Source organism: Sebastes fasciatus, chromosome 5 (genome assembly GCF_043250625.1).
Source record: "Sebastes fasciatus isolate fSebFas1 chromosome 5, fSebFas1.pri, whole genome shotgun sequence".
Taxonomy (NCBI): domain Eukaryota; kingdom Metazoa; phylum Chordata; class Actinopteri; order Perciformes; family Sebastidae; genus Sebastes; species Sebastes fasciatus.
Window position 1 is genome coordinate 34634421 of NC_133799.1, and position 22523 is coordinate 34656943.

The window sequence follows — 22523 nt, forward strand, 5'->3', positions numbered from 1 at the left end:
TTTTAAGGCTTTAGCTCTGCCAAAACCCTTCATCCTGGCCCTGTGAAGTACAAAACAGAGTGCTTCATTTGGCCTGCTGCTTAGCACCGCGTATCCGTGGCTAATGGTGCTGTACTAGACCGAGGGAGGGGAATCAGCAGGTGGATGTTGTGGAGCGTTGATGTACAGGATGTGTGTGTGCTTGCATTTAGCAATACTTTACATAATTTTTTTTCAAATCTTGCTAATCCAATGGTTACTAACTCCTAGCACTGTTTTTCCTCACTGTTGGGGCATGGCCTATTTCCTAATATTTAGTGTGTGCATTGGACATACTCCCAATGAGCAGTCCTTTAAACCTGCAATAACTGATTTGTGTGGCCACTTGGAAGCAGCAGAAACAAGCTGTGAACACAACATTTAAAGGCAGGGTTGACAATGTTCTCCAGTATACACTACTTGTTATATTGGTTGAAATCGACTTTACACCCCGACAGCGATCCATTACTGGTGAGCTCTGAAAAAGGACCGGAAAACAGACGTCATCTGTAGCTGCTGTAATGCTGTAAAAAAAACGTCTACCAATCACTGCCTTGAGGTTATCTTGGAAAGAACCAATCAAATGCCTCCCTGCTCGTACTCTACCCTTGGCGTGCACCAGCCTGAACTCAAAGCGCGTCGCCGCCGCAAGTTTACTGGAGAATGGAAGAGAAAACTCAGCCCTGCAGTAGCACTGCCACGGTTACTTGTCATGAGGTAGCGTTGTTGAGTTGAGGTCCTCTCTCCGCTCTGTGTCTGTGAAGTAGTTACAATGCGGCGGTGCTCGTACATGTGTGTGTGTGGGGGGGGAGTTGCCTTGGAAGGAGCCCCGAGGGGATGGGGGGGTTTAGACGGAGCTCCTGAGGCGATACTACTTTCAAATTATGCTAGCTTTCCAACATCGTCGACCCTACCTTTGAGTTGATATAGTACGCTTGTTTGCAAACTGTTACTTATTTACACATCCAACAATTATCATCTTTCATTTGGAGTCATGTCTCCAGGCTCCACCCTCTACTGGACTCTATGGATAATACTCTGCTCCAATCACGCATTCGCCCACTGAACTTAGCATAAATGTAGCTGGCCAATCAGGACATGACTACCCGAATATGTGTGGATCACACAGTATATAAGGCAACGTCCATCGCTGTCTGACTTTTCTCTTCAGCGAACGGGGCTTCTAGAACCTCGTCATTATCCCGGCCTCTTCACCGGAAAGGCTCTTCACGACGTCTGCTTCGAGTATCTCGGCACAGGCCGCAGAGAGCGGTGTTCAGCAGCCACCAGCCTTGTCTGGCCTGTCGAGCGCTGCCATCAAGATTCCACGCCGGCAGAAGTCCCCGTTAGACCCTGCTCCAGGCGGCAACGCTCCAGGCGGCAACGCTCCAGGCGGCAACGCTCCGCCGCTGTATTCGGTCATCCCTGCTGAGGCACTGAGCAGACCAAACGTCTGGTTGAAGACAGTCGTGTTGGACCTATGCTGGGCTACTGAAAGCATTACTCAAATAGTATGTAAAACTGCATTGCTGTTTCCTGTTCATTCTGTGCTTTTCAGTTTCCCTGATCTTTCACAGAAATATACAAGCGCACTGTAAGTTTTGAGAGCGTTTGAGGGAAGGAAACATCCTCTTGCATTGGCGGTTATTTCAACAAGCCGTGTACAGTACAAAAAATCCTACCGTATCCAATATCAAGAGCCTAAAGAGAAGTCCTGATATCACCACTAGGCTAGCTGAAGTTCCTCTTGCATCCAGGGATAACTATCCATTTTTCTAAGATAAATTAATACCTAAAACAGCACTTAGAAGTTGAAACCTTTGTAATTAAGTCGGCCTTTGATCAACTTACCCATGCCTTATAAAAGGCAGCTAGAAACTAAATATTACATTCAGCTTCAGCAATGACAAAAACAGTCTCAAGAAATAATTATTCTGAATAGGCAAATGCATTAACAAGGTCTTCAGTGTTAATCTGATTAATGGTCGTGTCAAGACTTTTAACTATGGGCCCCTGGGTAATAATATATCTGCAGAGTAACAGTGAAGTAACCAATTGCTGCTCTCAAAGAGTAATAATTGCAATAATGCTTTAAACTGAGTAATGAGCTATTACAGCTTCATACTTTCCAGTTTATGTGTGCGTGTGCACATGCATGTGGGTATCTGCATCATCATGATCCTGATTCTAAACCACTCATCACTACAAGTAGTTGCAGAGAAACACAGTTTGACCACAGAGACCGACAGCTGCAGACAAATCTCCTGGGTTCAAATAGCACTTGAAGCCCTGGCTTCATGAGGGTGCACCACAGATGTAACCATGCATTTTCTCTTCTGAATGTAGGCAGTGAGGGTTCTTTTTGGGGAACGCTGCACATATTCAGCTTGCCATCCACAACAGGGGCATATTGAGGCAGATGTTGCGCTCAATAATTCACATATTTAATCAGAGGCAGCACACAAAGAGGCTTCATAAAAACTTACTGCTTGTGCCTTCTTGGAAAATGTGTAAATACTGGAATTATTAAGTATAAATTCTCTGTGGTACTGCTGACACCCATGGCTCATGAAACCTATGAAATCAAATATATATCAACTTTGTTACAACGATTAGATCCCACTGAAAAAAAATCCATCCCAGTATTCCTAGGATTTAGGTTCATGTGGATAATTCTGCACCAGACAATTTACCTCCAATGCCAACGTTCTGGTCATGGATGGGCCAGCAGCACAACTGGCTTTAAGATAAAGTTTGTGTTCTTTCACAGACATGTTTTTTTATGTTACATACCTCTCCTCGGCAGTGTCTAGAAGGTAACCCCCAAGTAGCAAAACTCTCACAAGATGGTTAAGTTTAGGCATTGACCTCGAATAGTTAAGTTTAGGCATTGACCTCGAATGGTTAAGTTTAAGTATTGACCTCAAACGGATAAGGTTAGGCATTGAATGGTTAAGATTGTGATAGGTCGTCTAGTATTCCTGCCTTTTTCCTAATGTTTAGTTTTGCCAAGTGTTTCGTGTTCCCAGTGTCGAGTTTTCCCAGTGAGTTGTTTTCCTGGTTTTTCCTGGTTTCTGGTCTTTGGGTTTTCCTGTTACCTGCCTGCTGGACCTGCTGCTTCATTTGGACTCTGGAAGCCTTTTCATTAATAAATCACTGAAATCATTTTGATGCCTCCTCTACTGTCTGCATTTGGGTCCAGTTCCTGTTATCTACATTACTAACCGTGATACAGTTAGTCTGCTTATACCAGAACATGTAAATACCCGGTTGACAGTTCTGACGGATCTGGACATCTGAAAGAGAAAACCCAGGCGTCAAAAATAATGGAATGAATAAAAACCTCCATTGCTCTTTACATAATTTGTCTTGCATGATATTTTTTTGTTTGTTTGTTTGTTTTTTAGATCACACAGGATGAAAATATTACTATACATACAATGTGTCTGAAACAAGTAGGATAAACAGGAGTTGTCAGATATTTTGTTGATTTCCAGGCCACACTGAGTGGAAATTGAGAGTTTGAACCTTTGAGGCACTCTGCTGTCTGCTACTTAATTTGACTCCGTGAAAAAAAAACACTTCCTCTATAAAGGCAGCAGTGCGACTTTGAAGTCACAATGAGGTGCTTTGTTTCGGGACATTACAAGTATGCTGAGGTGACTGTGAGGTAGTTTTCGGGTGTGTGCACGCACGGTTACATGACTTTGTGTCAGCATCTGGGACTGTGTGTGTGTGTGTGTGTGTGTGTGTGTGTGTGTGTGTGTGTGTGTGTGTGTGTGCACAAGCACAGTATATATGTGTGTATCTGACAGCAGAACAAAACGTCCTGGCAGCTTGGTGGCCTTGAGAGCTGTTACTGTTGTTTTCTGTCAAAAGCTTGACAGGTCACTCCACTCTTAGAATAGAATAGAACACACTAGAATATAACGGATAAGAAAAGTGAAGAGAAAAAGGGTGAGTTTTGGACTTTGGAATCATTGTGGTGCAACAAAATTGTTTCTGAATGAGATAATGATTTGACTTGGAAGAGACAGAGATTCAAATGTTATATTTGGTGTCATGTGTTACAATTGCTTCTTCTTCTGTCTTTCACCTCAGACCACCAGTTTCCCGTCGGAAGCCCAATTTTCTGCTGAGTCACCAGAGAACCTGGATCCGCTTTTCAAGTTCCATGAGACCATTGCTAAGGTAGGACCACCATAATCAATCCCACTTCTACCAATACAATCTCTATATCACAGTGGTTGTCATGTCATGACATAACAATATAACAGTATTAAAAGTCTAATGCAGTCCTATACTGAATTAAAAATACACAATAGGGTCAGGATAGCCCTGATTGGGCCTCTTTTCTATCAAGTGCAAGGCAACCTAAACAAAAATGGGGGAAAAGGGAAGAGGCCAAATTCTGCAAAATTCTTTACCAAAAAACATTCAGTCAGTGGTTCTTCAACCGGTTGTTTCCATCTGTAAATTGTGTCCAGGAATGGATAATATAGTCAACTAGAACAATCTTATAATATGAAAAAAGTTGACCTCGAATGGTTAAGTTTAGGCATTGACCTTGAATGGTTAAATTAAGGCATTGACTCCAAACGATTAAGTTTAGGCATTGACTCCGAACGATTATATTTAGGCATTGACCTTGAATGGTTAAGTTTAGGCATTGACCTCGAATGGTTATGTTTAGGCATTGACATAGAATGGTTATGTTTAGGCATTGACCTCGAATGGTTAAGTTTAGGCATTGACCTTAAATGGTTAAGTTTAGGCATTGACTCTGAACGATTAAGTTTAGGCATTGGCCTTGAATGGTTAAGTTTAGGCATTGACATCAAATGGTTCAGTTTTTGCATTGACCTAGAATGGTTAAGTTTAGGCATTGACTCTGAACGATTAAGTTTAGGCATTGACATCAAATGGTTCAGTTTTTGCATTGACCTACAGTGGTTAAGTTTTGGCATTGACCTACAATGGTTAAGTTTAGGCATTGACCTACAATGGTTAAGTTTAGGCATTGACCTACAATGGTTAAGTTAAGGCATTGACCTGCAATGGTTAAGTTTAGGCATTGACCTACAATGGTTAAGTTTAGGCATTGACCTAAAAAAAACTGAAAGTACTTTGTCCATAACTCAGTAAAGTTGCTATATTGATATTTTTTCTCTGTTGCTAACAAAAGATGACAATGCTGAAGGACCAAGCCCTGATCCATGACCATTATACATTATTTATTATCATAGGATGGAAGAAGTATTCAGATCATTTTACTTAAGGAAAAGTACTGATACCACACTGTGAAAATACTCCACTACTACCGCTACTACTAAGTGTCCTGCATTGAAAACCTTACTTAAGTTAAAGTATGCAAGTATTATCATCAAAATGCACTTTAAGTCGGAAAAGTAAAAGTAGTGATTGCGCAGTAAAATGTTTCCTGTCGGTGTTTTACTAGTATATATGATTCTGGATTAATATTACTGCTGCATTAATATGTACGTTGCATTTCAATTCTGTAGATGTCTTTAACTCCTTTTTATACTGTTGGGTAGTTAAATCTAGAGCAACGCATCATAGTCTATACGATCATCATATGTTTGTAGCGTTGCTGTCCTGTGAGAACCATGTATCTCTAAAAAGTCAACAAAAGTTTATGGTGTCAGAAAAACAGCCGTTTTCAGCATTGTGACGATGCATTTTCCTGCTGATCTAAGAGGATTTTTATATATAGTTTATAAAATCTGGTAGGCTGAAATATTTGTAAAGGAGACTAGTTTTGTATGGCTGCAATATAACCTCACACACACATAACACACTGCTGCTGAGCTGCAAGCCATGGTGAGCAAAGAAGAAACCCTGCACCATCTTTGATGATAGCCATTAAGTAACTGAAATGTCTGGGTTCTGGGAGATGACCACGAAGCTAATACAAAACCATTAATATTGTGGCGAGATAAATGACAACTTAAATATTAAAATGGATAATTTCGAGAAATTATTGCTTCAGTTAATTCACATTATGGAGCAATTCAGTCAAAACAGTTTTTCTTTATCTCCTAATTTTTATGTTCACATAGCAGTAAGTCCAGGAAGGTTCACGATAGCTTTCTCAATTACTTATTTTTGTTTTGAGACTTTTGCACCGGCAGAAGCACTTGTAGCGTCCTTCTTGCTGTTGCTAAGCAACTGCAAAACCAGCTGCTGTATTCACTCAGCTGGTGTAGCAGATGAAATTAGCTGGGTCATTAGCTAAGTAAAGAATAAAAAGGTCACCATCTATTTTTGCTACAACAGTCAAAAGCCTGATCGTATTTACTGATATTCACTGGAGATGAAGGAGAGCAAGGTGCGAAAACATTCAAAACTGTCTTTACTTTCAGTTTCCTAGTACAGCAGATCTGAGAATGAGCCCGAGATGTTGCCAATGTCTGCTCAGGGCTGCACGCTTTTCAACTTTGCAGATTCAGGGTTTTCCAAAACAAAAGAAAAGAGTGTTACAAAAATAGAAAAGGCATCTGGAGTTCAAAAGCAGCATGGGAAAAAAAAGACACAGGATGCATCCTGTGTGATCCTAGTCTTCTGTTGCCATAAAAGTCAGAACTTAGTCTTTCCGATCCAATGACTCCAAATCTTTGTAAAAGTCTGATTTCTATCTCGACTTAGCCAACAGTTTGGATCTCTTAAAATAACCCTCACTGTTAGAAGGAACCAGTGTTAATTTCATTCAGGAAAACTATAGTTGTGTTCATCAACTACCTTTTTTTCCATGACAAGTTGATAAGTTGAGATGATGATGAGACGGCACAGACGCAGGACCGGTCCTAGACTTTTATGGGCCCTTAGCAGTATTTTGGTTTGGGGGCTCCCCTCATGGTAATATGTTGCCACTTCACATGGCACTGAACCAACTTGTGTATTGTAAATATTATTTTAAGCACACATAATGTACAAATTTAGCTTGATCTAACTTTGGAGCATATTTTAGTGTTAAGTGTGTTAGTCTCATTAGAGAGGGGTGGGGCAGGGCTGAATCTCACCAATCTTCATGAGTAAGGTGTCCGAATGAAGAAAGGATATGACACAACTAAAAACACATGTTGCCCAAGGCAACCATATGGTGAAGAACATACATTTCTTACAAATAACTCATAATTATGTGCACTGTGCTTGTGCTGGCTGACGATCCAACATCTCCTGACAAACTTAAGCACCTGCAAATTAAAGATAACAATAATATGATTTATTTTATCAGCTGCATCAGGCCCATTCAAACTGGCTCCCCCAGATTTGTTTTTATACATTTTCAAATATAAATTACTATTTATAGTATGACATGGCTGAATACTTGATGATTATTATTTACTGAGAGCTGTACCTCCATATTGTCCACTATATCCAGCTAATCAACATTATATATTCAATATATAGTCAATTTCAAGTGCTTTCCATCTTACTTTAGTCCAGAGTTGTAACTACAAACGTAATAAATAATACAAAGTCACAGAACATCCCTGGAAGTATCTGCCAAGCAAGCAACACACAGACAGACCATGAGATTCACTGCCCAGCTTAGTGTTGCCACGATACTGATATTTTTCAAATTTAGATACAATCAGAGTCCTAAATTAACTTTTTGACTCACCGGCCAAGGGAACTGGTAGATGAAAAAAATCCACCGTCCAAGCATATTTTTGTTGGGCCAAAATAATAAATTGCCTAACGTTAGCTAGCTGATACGTTTTTCATTAGAACAAGCTTATGTGTCTTACTATTTGCTTGTACTGTAGTTGTTTAGCCAACATGAATAACTTCGGTAGGATTGCAACTGAAAGATCTGGGTCAGTTTTGCATATCATGGCGCCGAGAGGCAACCTAGGGCTACCAGAATGACTGACAACTGCCCACAACCACAGGGTCTCCACTGTTTCCAACAGGGCAGCGGACCGAACTCTGCCCTGCCTGTTGATGTAAGCCACCATGGTACAGTTGTTTGTCCTCACTAGCATGTGCTTTCCCCGTATCAGGGGCCTGAAATGCTGGAGGACCAAAAACCACACTCCCACTCGCATTCTCCCCAAGCAAGTCCCCGCCACCCCCCACCATCTCAGTGATGCGTCCGTGAACAGCGTGACATAGGAAGTAACTTGTTCGCGCAGTGTTCCCTGTAACAGGTGTTGCGGGGACCACCAGTGGCATAGCTCGTTCTCTGCCAATGGGGGATGGTAACCAAGCTTGTGCTTCTTGGCAACCCCAGCACCTGTATAAAGGTCAACTCCACAACAGCAGGGCAATCCATCTGAGTTCCAACAGAGTAGCCTGCAGACTGCATGCATCGAGCACAACCTTCAGATACTCCACCTGATGGTATGGCAGGGGGCCGTTTTTCTTCCAATTGATCACAAATCCCAACTTGGTTAGGAGTAAGATTAAGTAGCCGGTAGGAATCGACCGGCAGGCCAGGCAGGCTGGAGGTTGCAGAACACCCTCTTCTGCGTGGTCCGCCCTGAGGAACTGGAAACAGGCGTCGTGAAGATCCACTCCGGCGATAAGGCTGGGGCATGACATTGGCGAGGTTCTTGAAGCGCCGACTCCATCCGTGGCGATGAGCAGGCAAATTGCTGAAGAGAAAAAGGATGATTGACAGCGAGGGAAGCTACCTTATATATAGAGAATTACTCATAGAGTCCAATAGAGGGCAAAGCCTGCATGAGTTAGAACCACTCCACTGGTTTGCCATTGGGGTACCTGAGGAGATACCAGTGGTGAGGGTTCTATTGTTGATGTTGGTGTTACCAAAAACATATGAGTCATTCTTTAATCTAGTCCTACTCGCAGCAGTCTGTGTCTGTGATCAGACCCCAATGATGATATGCTAAGACATCTGTTTTGACAAATGTATCTGTCAGCATCCACAGACAGTGCCATTATAGAAATGAGTCCCATCAATCAGCCCAAGGAAGTGTAGCATGTATAAATGCATAAAAGGGGCCTCTCATATCTCCACAATGCTAGTTTGCCTTGTTGGGAATACAGTCAATATAGTCAGGGGCTTGTCTACGTGGTGGAGTGGAACCCTCGCCTCAAAATGTAGTAGCTTTGTTGCACAGACAAAAGTCAGTGTTATGAACTCCAGCAAGCCTCAAACTTCCTCTGTGAGAAACCTATTACAATGGACTGCATTTATATAGATGGTAAATGGACTTGTGCTTTACACTACATGCCAACATTCACCCATTCACACAGATATTCATACACTGATAGCAAGAGGGTGCTATACAAGTTGCCATCAGGATCTAATTTAAATGCTGACGCACACACGTATGGCACAGCCTTCGGGAGCAATTTGGGGTCCAGTATCTTGCCCAAGGACACTTTGAGATGCAGACTGGAGGACCCACGGATCAAACCACCGATCTTCCGATTAGGTGACGACCCGCTCTACCCTTGAACTGCATTTATATAGTGGCTTTCTGCCTTACAGGACAAAGCGCTTTACAACTTGCCTCTCATTCACCCATTCACACACACATTCATACAATGATGGTGGCAGAGCTGCCATGCAAGGCACTGGCCTGCCCATCGGGAGCAACTTGGGGTCCAGTGTCTTGCTCAAAGACACTTTTACATGTGGACAGGAGGAGCCGGGGCTCAAACTTGCCAACCTTGTGATTAAAGGACGACCCGCTCTACCTCCATAGCCACAGCCGCCCCAATCTACTGTATCACATCACTGTAACTGAGAATCAAAATTGATTAGCGTATTCCTTTACTGGGTGGTTTATACATACCGGAGAACTTAGTAGAAGACACTGATTTTGATAAAGTTCAACATGATACTGTAAGGTAGCTTTTTATAATCGGTTGATTTGTGTCCCCGCACAAACCAATGGATTGCCTACTCCGGGTAGGGAATGAGTCCTTACCCAAAGTGAAGGAGTTCAAGTACCTCGGGGTGTTGTTCGCGAGTGAGGGGACAATGGAACGTGAGATTGGCCAGAGAATCGGAGCAGCGGGGGGCGGTATTGCATTCGCTTTACCGCACCGTTTTGACGAAAAGAGAGCTGAGCCGGAAGGCAAAGCTCTCGATCTACCGGTCAATCTTTGTTCCTCCTCTCACCTATGGTCATGAGGGCTGAGTCATGACCGAAAGAACTAGATCGCGGGTACAAGCGGCCAAAATGGATTTTCTCCGGTCTACGGCAGGGGATTTCCCCCTCAGACAAAATCGAGACAACTGTGCCACTTCTTGACACTTCTATTTGGGGGATAATCATACTCTATGTAGCTATGGAACTGCAGGGCTACAACCTGAGCCCTGGTTGTTGTTTTCTTTGGCCAATATTTGTTTACACTTTGGAAAATTGGCATCTTTAAAAGTAAAAAGCTATGAGCAGTTCTTGTTTCCAATGTACCCAAGGATGTAGAGACAACTATCACTGGACTTGTCATGAATATCAATAATGATGCTTCGTTATGCTTCATGAGCTCCATAGAGCACAAGAGAGTTCTGTTCATTGTACTTGTTGTGCTTACCTTTATTTGAGAACAGATGAGGAGTTTAAATGTAATGTGCACTGATTGGCTGATGGCGAGATGGCCTGGTGATGATGGAGCGATCTGTGGTCCATCTAAGAGCAAGAGGGGCCAAGTTTCAGCAGTTTCAGAATTCCTCCAAACACTTTCCAACACTGGAAAAGGTCCTCTCCTACTCAGGTGTTAGGCATTGAGCAGTATCTGAATCCCACCTGTGTACCTACCTATTCACAAATAGATGCAACTTCTCAGTGGGCGATGTGAATGACGCAACACAAATGATGCGACGTGAATGCCGCGAATGACGTCAAAACCGGAATTTGCATCATACATGTATTCGCGCGAGTTGAAATCAGACACAGCACACAGCTCTATGAAGTTCAACGAGCTGTGTGCGCCTCTGGAGGATGTTATGAACGCAGACTGGCCAGCGTTTGGTTGTCCAAAGTATCTGTGTCTTCAGCAATAGTTCTTATTTTGGCCATGGTTGTTGAAACGTTGTTGGTATCCATGGAGGTAAGCCCCTCCTTCTCTCCGGCACATCTAGTGCAAGTGACACTTGGTCAAACTTGCAATGGCAACGTGTTTGGTGTGAACACAGCATTATACTTTCGCAGTGTATAACATAAAATGCAGAAAGTTAGACGTGCTGATGGTTCCAAATTTTCAATAAACTCAATTCAGTTATTCAAATAATACAAAATTGTTCTGTAGGGGTTTTGCAGTGGTTTTATCACATTCAACGACACATCCCATCTTCTGTACTCCTACACTTTTTTCTGTCTGTATGGTACGCCAGGTGTTTGCCAGAGAAGTCAAATGACAAGGCTGGTGTGTGTTGCACTTTAGTTATGCTAAACTTTTTCAGCATCACGGACAGTGATATGAGGTTTCTGTGCCTGTGCGCTCACATAAAAAAAAACCTGCTCAGGTGGTTGCAGTTATTCAGATTGATTAGATCTCTACTCATGCTGAAGTTGGATGGAGCTATGCTGGGAATGACATCGGGTAACCATTTGACTGTGTCAAAGTGTCTGTATAACAACACTGGGAAAAAAATGCAACTGCATAAATTGTTATATTAGTCAGATATATTGCCAGTTTTGTAATACATACATTGTCATTTTTCATAATATTACCTGAAGAGCGTCTTTATTTACAGAGACGTGCCCTGTTGGCAGTGTAAAGGCTTTGATTAAAACCCTTGTGTGTCTAGGAGGAAGGTTGCAGCCATGGTGGTGCAGAGGAGAAAAATAGGGTTGTCGTCTGGCCTTAATCATCACATCCTTGGAGATCAGGCAATGTGCCAGATGTTATTTGTGCAGCTTGTAAAAAAGGGGGGGTGGGGGAGAGAGAGAGAGAGAGAGAGTGAGAGGGGCACAGAATGCCAGTTACATAAAAACACAAGGCCAAGGGTACACTGACACAACATGTCATGATGAAGGGCAAATGGGAGGTGGCAGATATGTTATTCCCCATGTTAAATATTCAGATTGGGAGGGGGGGGGTAAAGAGAGGCAGAAAGCCTCTGTGACCTCTTTTGTGGTTTGTGTATACGTATATGTTCTGAAATGTCAGGCAGTCTCACTACTTATCAGCAACAATTCTATTTGGAGGGAGACATGGAGAGAAATAAAACACATACACTAATACATAGTGTAGCTTTCTGCACTATGTAGGTTACAATGTAGTGAGACGTTTAAGGAAGCATAATTTTTTTTCCCCCTCTATCATTAATTACTTTGCTCATACAGTACATGTATGCCATTTATTATAGATATTCACCTCATAAACATTTATTTAAGATAGGCAAGGGGGGAAATACAAATAGCCAAAGGATAAAGTGCATTTTGGGTCATTCCATTAGATCACAAGTACGAAACTGGTGCTCTGTGTCTTAAAGGGGACATTTCATGCTCATTTTCAGGTTCTTACATGTATTTTGTATTTCTACTAGAACATGTTTACATGCTGTAATGTTAAAAAAAAACTTTATTTTCCTCATACTGTCTGCCTTAATATGCCTGTATTCACCCTCTGTCTGAAATTCTCCGTTTTAGTGCATTTGCAACGGAATTGCGTTGCGAGGCAACAGTTTGGGTCCATGTTTACTTCCTGTCAGCTGATGTTATTCACATACACTGCAACAGGAAATAAACTGGAACACATTTAGAATGTTTACGTTTAAAACCGTGTAATGGTCTAAATATTGTACATTTGTGACATCACAAATGGACAGAAATCCTTGTTTCAAACTCACAATTTCTGAATACAGGCTGGGTGTATTTCTCAAGTATATTGAGCGTTTTGATACTTTCATAGTATTTATATAGCACTTAAACCTGCTTTATAATATTAAAGACATGAAAATCTCACTTTTTACAATATGGGACCTTTAAATATTCACTTGTTTTGCTTAAAAATGGTTGTCTGTCAAACAAGTCACATGGACCTATATGCCCTAAAAATTTATTATCACTTATCACAGCAAACATAGGAAAATGCTTTGTTCACTCAAGGTAATTTTTCCTCTAATGACATGATATCAATTTGAGTTACAGTTATTGTACACCAGAACAATGAAGATAACAAAGATTAAGCTTCTGGGGAAACTGGTGCAATATAGCATGCAACTAAGTCATGGTTTTGAGATACCAAGTCATTATTTTGAAAAATGTTGTGAGAAAGGGATGCTAATTTAGATTTTTTTTTCTGACCGATGACACTCATTTACCGACAAGATTAGTGCCTTGCATGCAGAGGTGCTTTGGTTGTAGCGCCTAACAAGCCGCCCAGCTGCAATGATAACAAACAGGTCAAATCCATCATTTATTGCCAGCTGCAGTGTATGTGCAAAACGGGCCCCAGTTCACCCGTCAGGGTGAGTTACTGTAGCTCAGCTGTAGCACGATGCCGCGTGCATTGTCCTGGGCACATGCAGCGCCCTTTCCCCAAGTCTCCATCGCATTACTTACGCCGGGGCCACACAGCGCGCATCATGCTCGCGTGACGGCAGCGTCACGTCGTGGCCGCGTCATGCCCACCTAGGGTGTTCACACTAGACGCGAGTTACCCACGTCTCGGGAGCGTCCTGGAGCTACCTGTCAGCTGTGTTTTTGCTGTTGCTGACAGCCCTTTCTTTCTACATAGAGTTTGCCTTTTAATGGCCATTTAACTTCATAATAAATGTGATTTATATTTATTTAAGACAAAAAAGGGTAAGAACTGTGTGGTAATTTGTAAATATTATTAAAAACAAGCAAATAAATTCATACATAAATATTAATATATAGCCCATATAAATCCCTCTTTTCTGTCAGTGAAGAGGGATTTATATATATATAAATCCCTCTTCACTGACAATGAGGAGGGATTTCTATGGGCTATATATATATATATATATATAAATCCCTCTTCATTGACAGTGAAGAGGGATTTCTGTGGGCTATATATTAATACAAAAAAATAAATAAATACATTAGTAGTAAGAGAGAGCCTACAGCAATCCCTCTTCACTTTGACTGGCACAGTTTTAAACAACATTTCCAGGGGGTTTCGGGTTCCTGTTCTACAGCATTCCAGGTTGCGGCTTTTATCGAAAACAACTTAATTTACATCTGGGGCGGGACAGCAATTTACATTATAAATGCTGATGTTCCGACATCTCAGGCAACTTGGAGCTTTTCACCACCTTGTTGCTGAACTGCGCCTTGATGGAGAAAAACACCTGAAGTATTTCAGAATGATAAATATAAGTAAAGTGTTTTTTTTTTTTTATTATAAAACAAAGCAAAATAAACAGTTTCGTTATTTGTTAACCTTTAGAAAACGAAAATTATTATTAAATATCTTTAAAAAAAATAAATAACACCTCTAAAAGAAAGAACAATAAAGTTACGTGGTGTTTGTTGAGAGAGAGAGAGAGAGAGAGAGAGAGAGAGAGAGAGAGAGAGAGAGAGAGAGAGAGAGAGAGAGAGAGAGAGAGAGAGAGAGAGAGAGAGAGAGAGAGAGAGCGCATCGGAAAAATACTGCCAACTATCACCTGATGTTCTTATAACCTATTAACCCAGTCTATTATATGTATAGCATATGTAGGGTTTCTGCTATGACTACTACAGTGTTTACATAATTAAAAGCCTGTACTATATTAACTTGATGGAAACCTGCAAGCAGACAACTGCTTTATTTAGAGTATTTCAGAATAAAAGCATTGTGTTAATGAATGAATGATTCTGTGCACTAAAAACGCTAGAGGACTTTTATTTTGAAATCTAGATAGGAAGTGTAAAATATTGATGGTCAGTGACATATTCTACAGATGTCTAGACATGGAAACTGTAGTAATCTTGCTCATATACTGTCAATAGATCACCTTCACTGTCTGTTGCTGCTGGGAGACGCAGCCGAGAGGTAAGCGGCAAGCGTGAAAAATAGGCGAGCCTTCTATTCTATAAAATAGACGCACGTCTGACGTGCGTCTGACGCGCGTCTGACGTGTGTCTCATGCGGGCAGTGTGTCCACTCTAACCTGTTAACATGGACGCCGAAATAAAAAACAACACGCGACGTTGCCGTCACGCGAGCATGATGCGCGCTGTGTGGCCCGGGCTTTAGTTTAGCTGCGAGGTCGTCAGCTAAGTCGACAGACCGTGTGTGACGACGGACTGAAATATGAAGTTAGCAGTAACGTCGTAGCTATGATCTTAGCAGTGCATTGTGTGCAGTGAATAAATGCTATAACTCCTCAAGACCCAAGCCAAGATCATGTGTCTTGCCAGCCACCTGCTGATTAAAGTGAAGGAGTTAGCCCCGAAACTAGCAAAACATCAATTATTACATACATTAATTAAAAACATCCCTATTTTGAGACAGTAAGTCATTATTTTGAGAACGTTTTTCATTATATGGGAGACACTTACTCATTCTTTCAGATACTAACTCATTATTCTGAGAAAGTTTCTCATTTTGTTACGATACTAAGTCATTATTTTGAGATACTAACTCATTATTTTGAGGTACCAAGTCATTATTTTAAGAACGTTTCTCATTTTTTGAGATACTAAGTCATTATTTTGAGAATGTTTTTCATAATTTTGAGATACTAACTAATTATTTTCAGATACTAACTCATTATTTTCAGATACTAACTCATTATTTTCAGATACTTACTCAATATTTTGAGAAAGTTTCTCATTTTGTTGTGATTTTTTGATGTTTTGAGATACTAAGTCATTATTTCAAGATAATTAAGACATTATTTTGAGATACTAACTAATAATTTTGAGATACTATGTCATTATTATGAGATACTAAGTCATTATTTTGAGATACTAACTCATAATTTTTAGATACTAAGTCATTATTTTGAGATACTAACTCATAATTTTGAGATACTAAGTCATTATTTTGAGATATTAACTAATAATTTTGAGATAATAACTCATTATTTTGAGATACTAACTTATTATTTTGAGATACTATGTCATTATTTTGAGATACTAACTTATTATTTTACGATAATAACTCATTATTTTGAGATACTAACTTATTATTTTGAGATACTAAGTCACTATTTTGAGATACTGTCCTTATTTCGAGATACTAAGTCATTATTCTGAGAAAGTTTCTCATTATAACTTACGGGGTCTTTTGGTTTTCATCATATTGGCGGAAATGGGCCTCCATAAGATGTATTTACTTACAGTGGAGTAACGTATTTGTCCTTGTTTCAAAGCTTCATTTCATTGAACTTTGACCCGCAAAATTGTTAATCTACATTGTCCATCCGATTTGAGTAACAGTAATCTGGTTATAATTTATTTTATTGACTAATTTGAGATGAAAGACAAAAATATACAAGCTTTTTTTTTTTTATACCAACGTTACGGTGAAGTATAAAGCTTTATCTTTTTACACTCAATTTAATTGTTCAACGGACTGTGGTATTATTTCATTTTATTGTCTGGTCTGACGGCACCGTAACAAATTTCTGTCACAACCCAATCTGTGATATCACATTAAATGTTGGACATTAGCTGTGAGATGCATCTAACGTGTGGTCTGAAGTGCAATTTTACCTAATGCAAATGCTATACAATTGTTCATTCTAGTCCTTTTGAATGGTTTAAAATATGATTTGAAAATGTGGTAAATTCTTCTATACTTTTTTCTTTTCGTAATTTTCTTTTCCCACCATAAAGCCTCAGCCTTCCTCTGTGTTTTCACCTCTTTCTCCCAGTGTCTCCCCCTCTCTCTCTCTCTCTCTCTCTCACACACACACACACACACACACACACACACACAAACACACACACATAGACATACATCCTTGCTCTCTGTGGAATGGTGTGTGTGCATTGTTAGTGTTCTAGCTCAGGGACCGTGCCTATACTCTGCGTCCCTGTACTCATTTGTCAAGTGCCGTTTTGGACTCGGCTTTGGTTGGGAGGGTTCAGGGTGGCAGGTGGCTACAGCAGGCATCTCTCTCTCTTTTTCTTTCCCTCCTCTTGTCTCCCTAGCTCCCCTGGCCTCTCTAACTGTCTCTCAGTGGGAAGTGTTCTCTGTGTAGCTAATTTTTTAAGCATGGCATTGTGTATGAATTGGCTCCCCCTGACTTAGCAGGGCGAGAGGCTGGCATTGATCAAGTCACTGAACGATGGATAGCGCTGGCACTCTCCTTTACTGGTCCCTGTTGCACACTGCTGGGCATGCACATTAGATTTGGGAACGTTCAAGTGCATCTATGTGTGGAACGTAGGCATTATGTTTTGTAGTTTTTGGTTGCTTAAACCTAACCCTATAGCTACGAGGGTGTTAGAACACAAAACGCTCATTTGACTCATTTTTGTAACAGTTTTGGAACAAACAATGTGGTGCACAAAAAAGGGGCACCAGATGAGAAAATGCTTGGCAAGGCAATGACCTGCTTTGTCATTTAGGTTGGTGGGCTGGTACTAATTTGTTACAGACATGCAATCGATTCACTAAATAATTGTATTTTTATTACTGCGAGCCTGCATTATTGCACTCCTTCTTCCCCCAACGTGCTACAGGACTTCATCATTCCCTGAATAAACACATCAAGGTGCAGACAAACAGCGCGTTCCAGGTGTTCTGGAACTGCCAAGATCAAATCCTTGCTTGAGGCATCGATATACAAACTTAAAGGTCCCATATTATGCTCATTTTCAGGTTCATACTTGTATTTTGTGTTTCTACTAGAATATACTGTACATGTATTTCCCCCCTCCCCCCCACCCCCCTCCCCCCCCGCCTGAAACGCTCCGTTTTAGTGCATTTCAACGGAATTGCGTTGCTAGGCAACAGTTTGGGGACCATGTTTACTTCCTGTCAGCTGATGTTATTTACATACACTGCAACAGGAAATAAACTGGGACACATTTAGAATGTTTATGTTGAAAACCGTGTAACGGTCTAAATATTGTATATTTGTGACATCACAAATGGACAGAAATCCTGACGGCTTGTTTCAAACGCGTAATTTCTGAAAGCGAGTTATTTGTATTCCTCCGTTTATTGAGCATTTTGATACTTTCACAGTATTTGTATACTGTAGCACTTAAACCTGCTTTATTATATAAAATACGTGAAAATGTCACTTTTTACAATATGGGACCTTTAAAACAAACAAAGTTTGAATTGTCCTCCAAACTTATATAAAGGGAGACCTGTTCTAATTAGCCACACTTGTGGGTCAAAAAGCAACTGCTCTCATTGATAGACCTAATGACTTGTACGAATGGGGAATAACATCATACACTTAGGGGCAGGCTCTCCTTAAAGGCATTCATGATGTTACACTCGACTATGCACATGAAAAGTGACAGGAACAGTTGTGTGAAGAATGAAAAAAATTAAGTTTGAGAGGGAAGTTCAAATCCAAATGGACATGCCTCTCGGATTTTTGTTTGAGAAATGAAAGATTGGGACACAAACCCCCTCACTCTTGACTTGAAAGTGTGAGGGGGAGGTTTTCTCTTTTGGCCATATCTTGAGTGACTGCCATAAATCCCCAGCTGCTTTATCCGGAAACATGTTAAGGCCATGCTCAGTCAGATCTTTAATGGTGCTTTTGATACCTTCAAAACGAAGCTTTGCCACTAAAACACATGAGCGCACCATCAGTGCAGAAGAACAAAGTTGAGGAAAAAAAGATTCGAGGACAAAATACTTATACCGCCTCAGGGCATTCATTTTCGAAAGGTAGTTCCTCGTCCCTAGACATTCACACTATATTTACAAGCAATTTACAAGTATCATTGAAATTGATTCCGTGTCCTTGTCTTTGAGGGGAAACACAAAGGGAAGTGTAGCAGGAGATAAAAAGGTAAGAAAATAGACAGGGGGGAAAGGAAGGGCAGATGGTGACAGAACAAACAGACCCAAAAATGGACACAGTGACAGAGGGAGAATGACAAAGTAGCAGACAAACCTACAAATATAGATGATGGTGATGGTGATGAAGACTGAATGCCCCCAAATCCCCTCCCAGAGAGAAATTGATCGGTATAAACAGGAGAAAAGTTGGAGAGAATGAAAGAATGGATGATTTCACCAAAGGAAAGAGAGAGTGAAGAGGCAAATGAAGAAATGGTAAGAGCCAGATACAGGAAGCAAAAGCAGTAGAGGATGAAAATGGTGGAGAAAAAAAAGACAGAGCAGGAAATGAAAGAGAACAGGAAGAAGAAAAAGACAGTAGTGAGAGACGCATAGTATGCTGGAAAGAGGCTCAGATGCAAGAGGGATATTTGGCACATTTTATCTTTAGGTCTTTGTTCATCTGTCTTCTTTATTGAGTTCTGTGAATCCTTCACTTAACCTCCATTTCTCATCTCTCTCAAAGAACACAAATGTCATCAGATTTGATCAGTAAAGGAAGTTAAGAATTAGTGGACAGGAAAGTTTATTTGCCAAGATCAAAAAGTATAAAGTGATATCATCTGTCTAGAAGGTAACCCCCAAGTTACGAAAGCATGCAAAAAGTCTTGCGAAACTTGCGGCCCGACAAACTATCCTAACCCCTAACCATTCGAGGTCAATGCCCAACCTTAATCGACTGAGGCCCACGATCCCAACCAACTTTACTGTCTTTCAGAGGCTGTAGAAGGTTCAGTTTTAGAGCTCTCTCTCTTCATCCAGGAGACCGCTGGTCGTAGCCCATGTAAAACCAGAAGTCAACATTGATTTATTTGTTACGTAACTTCAGTACTTGAATTTGAACTAAGTAGTTTTGTTTCGTAAACCTAATCAAGTTATTTTCTTTGAAGACGGCAGTTTATTTTGAAAAGGCTCTATGCATGTAATGAGCAGAAGTTGACGCGTGCGTCGTGTTCTAGGATTTTCATAGAAAAACGTATTAAAAAATGAGGAATAACTTTTTGTAAGATATATGAACCGTTGAGGATACGTTGTGAACATGCAGGTGCCTAAAATTGGCCCTTGAGGAACCCTTTTACAGATCCATAGAAAGGTAGACTTTACCATCTGTATGCACATTTTCACGGTCAAAGTTTTTGTAGAAGGTACAGTAGTTTGTTAACCAGAGAAGCTCAGAGTCATAAAGTCCAACTGAATGTGTTGTATCCAGGATCTACAATAGAGATTGTCAAGAGTCCACTTGGTTCCTAGAAAGCGAGCGAGCCAATCGGGACCCTGAGACGGGCTAAATCCAAATTATATTTGGTCTAATCAAGTCAGGTAGGTTGTATTGCTTCAGGTCTTAGGTCTGTGTTTCAATATGTCTAATACCCGAGTGGGTCAGAGCAGACTTTCTATCATCTCCTCGTTAATTGGCGGTGCCTCACGCTGCTGTCAGTTTGGTGTTCTATCCCGCATTGAGTATGGTCTAATTATTTTTAATTCTATTCAGAGCAGGTCTGACTGTCCAAGGGACCTTTTGGATTGGGTGTTTTTTTTAATGTAATTTATGCATGTCAGGTTGGGGTAGGTGTTCAATGGATCAGTTTTTGATAGGATCCAAAAAAAAAAAAGTAAGATCTCTAATCTAAAGTTCAAAAAGCTCAATCAACAAAAGCCCAGTGTCGCTTTTTGTAAAGACCTCCAATTTTATAATGACCTTAACAATGACAATGACCTTCGACAACAAGTATTAACCTGGTTACTTAAAGAAATGTTACACCTTTCAAAATGTACTCTTATTTAACCTTTCTAGAACATTTTGATTGTCGGAGCTCATGAGGTCGTAAAGGAGTTATCCACCATTAGCATCACCATTGCCACTGAAAGAAATTTTGCCACCAATAATGGAAAATTACCACAGTGATGCTTTTAATGTTAATCTCACTATTGTAATACCTTTATTCTTTTGTACTTTTGTAGGCATGACCCAGAACATGTGATTACTGTGCTCTACAAAAAAAAGTGTGAAGCAGATTTGTGTAATGCAATTGCTTCCCAGCCTTGTCCACTGCCTTCTCGATAAATGCTCAAGAAGAGGGGATCATTAAAGAAGCCATTAAATAGAGATTATAGCAGAGAGAGAAAAAGGAGGAGGGAAAACAGAGGCTTTTCCATCCAGTAAGATCAAAGCCTTGGCTTGTGTGTTGATGGATTGGATTTATCTCTTTTCTGTTGCTTGTAAGGCCTGAGGGGCTTTTTGGAGATAAGATTTGCCCTCCTTAGACATTCTCCTAGGGGTCAATAGTGAACAAACAATTTAGAGAGTCAACATCTGTACTTGTATTTCAAACAGAAAACCCAGAGCTACGACAACAGTCTTAATACATTGATCAGCCAGTTACTGGAATTTAAATATGACCATTCATTACATACTGTAGGTTAAACAGTGGAGTTAAACCATTTACAGAATAAATACTGATCACCCACCATTCCTGAATCTGTCACATCTTTTATTCTTTTGTACACTGTACTGTGCCATTATCACTGCCCCAACAATATATTACAACTTCGGGAAAAAAACAACAGAAAAGTAAAATCCACAGACTTATGCTTGATGAAATAAATTTTATATTAATTCATCTCAATTAAATCCTCTCATTAGCATTCTGAGCAGTACAACCCACTGAGCAATTTGAGGTTGAAAATATGTTTAATAGATGCATATTATATGTCTGTTTGTCTGTAGACATTTAATTTAAATTGAAAAGTGAAAGTTTAGTAGACATTTAGTTTTGGCCTAGACATTGTTTCAATGTCTTTTCAAAGATATTTAGACATAGCAGATAATCAATTAATGACTTAAAAGTCCCATATTGTAAAAAGTGATATTTATTTATCAGGTCTTTTATATTATAAAGCAGGTTTAAGTGCTTTATAAATACTGTTAAACTATCAAAACACTCAATATACGGAGAAATAAACACAGCCCGTATTCAGAAATTTTGCGTTTGAAACAAGCCGTCATGATTTCTGTCCATTTGTGATGTCACAAATATATATAAATATTTAGACCACTACACGGTTTTAAACAAAAACATTCTAAATGTCTCCCAGTTTATTTCCTGTTGCAGTGTATGTAAATAACATCAGCTGACAGGAAGTAAACATGGACCCAAACTGTTGCCTAGCAATACAATTCTGTTGCAATTCCATTGAAACGCATTAAAACGGAGCATTTCAGAAAGAGGGTAAAAACAGGTATGTTCAGGCAGACAGTACGAGGAAACATTTTTGAACATTACAGCAGTAAACATGGTCTAGTAGAAACACAAAATACAAGTAGGAACCTGAAAATGAGCATGATATGGGACCTTTAATGAAAACTTTCACTTTTCAACTTATTTTTAGCTTAACCATTTAATCTACATCTTTTAGACATTTAATGAATAACACAAATGACCTAATTTAGTGAAGTCTTTTATTTGAAAATGTATATAGTAGGGCCGTCCAAGTTAACGCGATAATAAATAATAAGACGAATTGTTCTCATCGGAGATCATTAGAATCACAAGCCCCTTTCCATACACATG

General features: G+C 40.2%; 1 protein-coding gene and 1 long non-coding RNA gene across 3 annotated transcripts in view; both read left to right on the forward strand.

Moving 5' to 3' along the window:
* The window catches only part of naaladl2 (N-acetylated alpha-linked acidic dipeptidase like 2), a 534957-nt gene that overhangs the window by 449855 nt on the left and 62579 nt on the right, over nucleotides 1-22523 (forward strand). For both annotated transcript variants that reach the window (XM_074636907.1, XM_074636908.1), the window contains one exon: nucleotides 4120-4209. In XM_074636907.1, the coding sequence (XP_074493008.1) occupies nucleotides 4120-4209 (90 nt within the window). The remainder of the gene's footprint in view (nucleotides 1-4119; nucleotides 4210-22523) is intronic.
* Nucleotides 13904-14538, forward strand: LOC141768634 (uncharacterized). Its single transcript, XR_012594130.1, has 2 exons — nucleotides 13904-14316; nucleotides 14498-14538. It is a non-coding gene; the product is annotated as an uncharacterized LOC141768634 (long non-coding RNA).